This window comes from Branchiostoma belcheri, unplaced genomic scaffold, assembly GCF_001625305.1.
Source record: "Branchiostoma belcheri isolate BF01 breed outbred unplaced genomic scaffold, Haploidv18h27 scaffold599, whole genome shotgun sequence".
Lineage (NCBI taxonomy): Eukaryota > Metazoa > Chordata > Leptocardii > Amphioxiformes > Branchiostomatidae > Branchiostoma > Branchiostoma belcheri.
The window spans coordinates 1,497-8,603 of NW_017804241.1; the positions used below are offsets into that span (position 1 = coordinate 1,497).

General features: G+C 36.9%; 1 protein-coding gene across 1 annotated transcript; it reads right to left on the reverse strand.

The window, feature by feature from the left end:
• Positions 1-3,493: 3,493 nt before the first annotated feature.
• LOC109482182 (tectonin-1-like) lies at positions 3,494-6,448 on the reverse strand. The gene is made up of 4 exons (XM_019784879.1): positions 6,340-6,448; positions 5,465-5,677; positions 4,175-4,312; positions 3,494-3,691 (listed from the first exon to the last, which is right to left on the reverse strand). Exons 1-4 carry the CDS (start codon positions 6,410-6,412, stop codon positions 3,660-3,662), a joined length of 456 nt encoding a protein of 151 aa, XP_019640438.1. The 5' UTR covers positions 6,413-6,448; the 3' UTR covers positions 3,494-3,659.
• Positions 6,449-7,107: the final 659 nt, after the last annotated feature.

A 7,107-nucleotide genomic window follows, 5' to 3' on the forward strand; every position in this document is an offset into this window, starting at 1 on the left:
GTTTTCAAACTAACAATATCAAACCATGCAGAATGATCGGGATAGCTGTAACTGAGTCACATAAATCAAGAAAATACTATCTGCAACTTTCAGTTTCTGGAAAACCAACTTTGTGGTCAAATTTCAATTTTTCAAACTGTCTTGTCAACATTTCATCAAAGCCTCTAATTATAGATATCTAAAATGGCAACCTCACAACTGAATTAGCTTGGATAGTAAGTGAGTCTAGAAATATGGGTTGCAATTGTGGTGTCAATTTGGTAGTATGAGAAAGCAGCACTAGTATACATGTAGACTGGATCTCTGTTAGAACTGTTCAAGTAACTGCCGGCCAATCTATAACACCACCAAACCTTGGCAAAACAGTACAGTGGTGTAATTACTATATTTTGGGTAAGGTGAGGCTATCTTCTTTCTGTAAAACAGACTGTACATGTACAAAAATTCCTTATCTGTCTTCAATATGTTACAAACACAAAGTGTCTTCAAGAGCCCTGTGCCCATGTTACCACCACGGTAGTCAGGGACAGAATGGGGCCTGGTAGTTTACGTTAGCCGAATTTATTGGGTTCTTATATAGTGCAAGCCTGCTCTTTAACTTAACTTAAACTAAGATCTGCGTTCTGCCTACTGAGGAACCGTTATCCAGAGTGGATGGCTGACCTCGCTGAAGATTACAGGACTTAATCGATATTCCGAATACAAAGGTAGACCTTTTTTTGGAGAAGGTTTCGTCTAAATGTCTGTCTGTCTAACTGACTGACTGACTGTCCGTCTGACATCGCCGGGTACAGAAGACAGACCCAAAGAACCGTTTTTTTCACAGACCTGAGCTGCGCGACTTAGTACACCCAATGACATTATGATGGCCTTGGTATACCATGACCTGTCTTAAAAATTCCTTAATATAGTACACTAATTAAGGGCATTCCTTGAGTACACGAATAAGCAGACTTTTAGGGAACACTTGAACTACCTACTTACAAAAAATCACAACAATCCGTCAACCGGTTTCTAAGTTATCCTCTCTCGAATATTTTTAAAGAAACCGTGCATGCAGTTCCACAACAACGAACTAATTAGTTAGGGGCAAATTGTGTAGGTACCGTTTCAGATTTGGATAACTTAGCACTACTGTTCTCCACTTCTGGGCAAAAGTTTTTTTTTGGAATAATTCTTCTACTACTGGAAAAAAAAGATTTCTTTCAAAATTAGGAACACTAAGACATGTATTTCAACCAAACACCAATTTTATTACCATATCACCAATCTATAACATTCATTAATTGTTAGTTTAATATCTAACCTATCCACTAATTAGGTAACGTATCAACTAGAAATAACAATAATTGCTGATTAGCTCAAACTACCAATAACTTCGACAAAAACCTATCGTCATTCGCTGACACAACTTCTAAAACCAAGCAATGTATCAATTTAGCCAAACTCCAATTTAGTTATCATCTCACAAATGTTTTAATTTTACCCCTTATGTAAGTCCCATTAGGTTAGAAAGTGTACTTCAAAGTCGCCTCATCTTCAATGGTCTAATCTATTATTTATCATAATTTCATAAATATTATGAAATATGAATATAATGATCATAATTATACCCCAATAGGTTAGAAAACTGGAATTCAAACTCGTATTCAATCTTCTGTGGTCCCATATCCAATCTATCAATTATTATCATCCCAAAAATCTAAAATGTTCATTAATTGTTAGTTAGACCTGAAAACTTAATCCCAATGAATGTAAATCAAACTAGTTTCATCTTTTCGCTTCCTTATTAAATTGAACGGGGCAGGCTCAAGCCTTAAACGAAAGTTCTAATGCATCAATTTTTCTTTCAAAGGTGACTTGCTAGCAGACTTTTTTTTTTACTTTAGACCATGTTGATTTGATGATATGGATAACATCCACGCGTGCATAAATTTTCGTCCGTTTCCAAAGAAAAAAAAGAGTTTTCGACCATGCTGTAAATCGTGCAAAACATTTGCAAAAGGAGCAAATATATTAAAATTGAACGGAACAACACTGGTAAACGATACCAATGTCGTAGAATACCAAATCAAACGAAAAAAAGACGAAAATGTAAAGAAATTAATTTGAAGACTAGATTATTCGACAAACCATACTCTTCTTGTTCAACCTTCAAAACGAGCTAAATTTTATAATGAAAGCATTTTTTGCCAAACTTCTTTTTATTCGCACGCTCGCATCAGTTTTGGAGTTCACAGAGGATGTCATCCATATAATCAAATCAAACTGGCCTTATGTTATTTAAAAATACACAATATTGCTGTTTTATAGGAACCTCCAGGTTATAAGGCGGTTTCAAAGTTGTGGAGATCCATGAATGACTCATTTCGATTGGCTTGTTGCTAGTTATTATGGCATGGTTACATTCATCGTAGGCCGTCATACGATTAAAAAAAGAACAAATTTAAAGCATTGTTTGTATGGGTGATTAAAGAGGCAATCTACATCAGGGCATTACGACCAACCACCGACTTTCTGCATTCCTTGACAAAGACTAGAGTTGTACAATCAAATATTTTTGTGAGTCCAATTTGTTGTGTTGCATATTTCAGTTCAAAGTTATTTCATAAGGCCACAGCAAGTATTTTTTATGGATGACATCAGCGCGCGCATTAATTTTCGCCTGATTTTGGAAAAAAAATTATGTTGCCTTCTGACAGTGACAAACATGCCTAAAATTGGCAAAGATGTCTGTTTTCATGCCGGAAGGTGGATGGCAGATAACTATGAAGAGAGGAGACAAGAAAAGGCTCTGATTTAATGGTTTGTTTCTGTCTTTGTTGCAGTGATATGTGATGCTTGCTGTGTATATGTGATGTTCCCACTGAATCAAAACCATTTCTACAATGATTGAGTCAAAATTTTAAGATGTACGAACCTTGCTTTTTTGGCCTGTCTTGTATTTTTTTCGCCCGCTTGCATTAGATTTGAAGTCTGTGGAGGATTTCATCCATAAAATTCATATGCTGTGGCTTATACCAACACAGATGAACTTTCAAGATAATTTTAAAGCATGTTGTGACAGAACGAACCGCTTACAATGCTCTAAGATAACATTGTGCTTAATGCAGAAGCTGAATTTTTACTAAAAATGTAAGACTGTCCAAAAAATAATCTCAGTTAGTGATTGTACGGCGATCGTGCAACGTATGTGACCAGACCATAATACGATTGTTGCTTGAGATTTGAGATGCCCTTTAATTTTCGGACATAACGCCCTCTTCTTCCATTTCTTCCGTTTTAAGTTACTAGAAGATTTTTTTCAACAGTTGGAAGTGATAAGTAAGGATACTGACCTCCAGATTTTTCGATGACTATCAGTCCATCTTGTTCACGGAATGGCTAATGAAAGAAGAGGCCCTAGACTTGCATCGGTCTGCTGGGCCCTACCCCATGTTGCCTCCCTCCAGAGCAAGATGGACTGATAGTCATCGAAAATTTGGGTGTCAGTATTCTTACCCTTCCAACTTGTCACTGTTGAAAGAATCCTCTAGTAACTGTATCTATACGTGACAAATGAATCTCTTCAACAACTTCCGTTTTAAATTTTTCAGCCATCTGTTCGTCTCCTTCAATGTCGTCCATCTCTCGTCTCCTCCTTGGTCCCGGCTGTCTCCTTAATATCCGGCCATCCACTTATATGTTTTACCTAAATTGACGGAACAAGATATCAGAGATGTTAAACTTCCGGAAAGTAGAAATTGTATTCGTTAAACGGAATACATAATGTATACAATTTCACATATTAATATTCCATTTATAGATATTACCAATATGTCTGATATTGCTAATGTATATTTGTTACATAAAGGATAACCTGCAAATGCATAATGTTTACTTTTACATGAACTAGCTAATAAACTACTGCTCTGTTAATTGTTAGTCAAACACAATCATATATAATAAATCATTTAGCCCATTCACCTCTGTCCTGCTACAGAATGTAACTCAACACCACAGGGTGTCTGCTACAGCACCAGTTACTATCAAGGTGACAGACGTCTGGTCCTGGTCATTGATTTTATTTATCTAATTGTTTGTTTTGTTTGGAGAAGAAGAAGAAGAAACAGAGCAAACACATTATGTTTTCCTTCTGCGAAGGTAAACGTTAAAATATAGAATTGATAATTACCCAGCCCATCACGCCTGTAGACATTCTTATACTTGTTCACTCCCCACACAATGTTCCAGCTGGAACTGACGTGCACTTCTTTCAGCGACCCTTCAATATTCATCCATCCGAGTCCCACCGGGTTATCCGAGCTTATCCCTGGTGACAGAAAACAAAATTATATGACTCGAACTTGAACAAACACTGCACGAAAAGTTGTATTTACAAATAGTGGTAAATACCAGTTAAGTCTTGTAATGTTTGCTTTGTAAACTGTTCCGGACAGTTTCAGTAATTTTATTTACTGCCTTTCATGTTTACTAAATCCGAAATTACCGGACTCGATTTTATTTACTACCTTTGTAAAGTAATTATTATCAAACTGTACTGTCATATATTATAATATTCTAAATGGTAAATTTATCTTTTCATGCAGTGAAAGGTAATGTAACAGACCATATTACAAGAAAGAAAGGTTCAGTGACTATATGCTAGAGCCAAGTGTTTAGATAGAGAAGAAAACAGACGCAAAGGATTGCAAAGGACGCTACACTTAGTCATAAACCGGAGCGAGGAAACGGTTGGGGTGGGGAGTACAAACATAGTCACCCGTAAATAATTTCACCAGGTTGGTAAACGACTGAATAGCAAAGTTCTTTTATCACAACCATTCACAACCATTTATTTTTCACGAGCCGACGTTTCGATGACCGTCTGTCATCTTCATCAGGGCAATTCTGACTGGTTTACTGTGCACTGACACTAGTTGTTACTTGTTACCAAAGAGTTTCTATATAGAAGATTTGTTAACTGACAATACCTAGCTATCACAGTCCCAAATAGAAATCTTATGTATGGAAACACTTTACATTTGGAACCGCATATCTCCCTATGATGTAACAATGCCTAGTATTTATGTCACAATTACACTACGTTCTGGAATGTATTGTTAACAGAAAAAACTAGCTTAAGTGCACTGTGAACTATGTAACACCTTTAGTGCACTATGCACCAAGTAACAACTAGTGTTAGTGCACAGTAAACCATTCAGAAATGCCCTGATGAAGATGACAAGCGGCTAGTGAAAAATAAATTGTTGTGATAAAAAATCTTTGCTATTCAAACATAGTCACTTTGGTACCGCATGCTTTCACAGTGCAGCAGCAACTACAAGGTGACCGAATATGTAAAAAGCAATTTAGCTGACATTTTAAGTAGGGTTGTGTAATCAATGTTTGTTGCTGCAGTCTGATTTGAGCTTCTCATGGGAATTAAATGTTCAAGCAAACAAACAGATAAACAAAAACAAACCTTTCCGCATGTATATCTGGTCGTTGCTGTTCACTCCCCACACGACTCCACTCCCGACAGAAAGCTGAACCAAGGATCCCGGAACGTGCTGCCATCTCGGGGAATCCGCGGATGCACGGTAGTAGATCTGATTGGATGGATTGACGCCCCAGACGCCTGACTTCCCCACGGAAACATACTTCAACGTTCCAGGGATATTCTGCCAGCGAGACCCTGAGGAAATGTGTAAAACGTACAAAAAAAATCGTTACAAGTCAAGTCAAAGTTATTGCACAACAATTGTAGCATATAAAATGAATAGCAGTAAAAAAGGTACTAGCTGGTATGGGTCTAGCAAAATTCTGTATATAGGTTCAACAGGTAGAATGTTTGGCAGAATGTTGAAGAGAACCACTGTCTAAGAACTAATACACCTCTACACGTGCGTGCTAAGCTACGCTATACTATATCTATAAAGGTTCGTTGGGAGTTTTATATACTATACAGGTTCTACAATTACATATTTCACAGTGTCGACTGACTAACATCTATTACGGTTCTACGGATAGGTGCTAAAATAAGCTGTACCATATAATTAATGAAGTCTACAATAAGGTCTTGTATAACTTCTATTCAGCTTTACTTATTGATATTCCTAGGTAATTTGTTCAAGGTTTCTTTAGAATTGGACCTCCTGATCATTCATTTATGCATTTTATCTGTCAACCGCCACAGTGCGGTTTTGAAAGAAAACGTTTTTTTTTCTAGTTTTTTCTCCAAGTTTTTACATCTCACCAGACAACACATGTATTACTGCTAAAGTCCCTTAACCCATTTCTGATCCAAAACAGCAAGAGAAACCTGTGAAAAAACAAAACATAAAGTGCCTTTATTACCGGTCCAATGATAGATTTGGTTATACTTGTTGACTCCCCAGACATCATTGTTATATGAGCTGACAGACACCATCTTCAGCGACCCAGGAACTTTCTCCCAGTATGCTCCTTCAGGTTTTTCGCCGGTGATGCCTGTAAATGTGAGCAAACACAGAAAAGGCAACGGGGGGTTAAAATCATCTTTATTTCAATATACAAATATATACAAGATGACTCGTTGAAGTACACCTAGGCCAACCCTTTATCTCATTAAGAGGAGGTAAGTAAAATGTAACAAGTAACTGTGTGCATCGGACATTAAACTTTTCGATTAAAATTGTTTTCTACACATACATTTCATTTATACGTATACTTACAAAAAATGTTTTATAGATCTTAAAGATTAAAACAAAAGAAAAGAATCAAGCCTGTTGCATCAAATTTATCTTTTACAAGAGAATAGCCCTGAGGTACTTTCCCAACCCTGTGTGTTTCTAGCGCAGTATATGGCATAAGATGCACAAAGTGAGCACTTCCCCAGTCTACTTTTAAGATGTCTGACTTCACGGTCCTTATGACTGACTAGACAGAGTGACTTCAGTTTCGCAGTGTTCTCACTGTTAATCCATCCTCTACTTCCAACTTCAACTGTAACGAGTGTAGCTCTGTACCCACTATGTACGTTTATTTCATTAATCAGGCCTTCGTACTTGGCAGACTTTCTGTCCTCATTACTTATTTTTTTCTACGTTTGCATATCTTGTTTGAACAATCTTGTTGTTCATATCC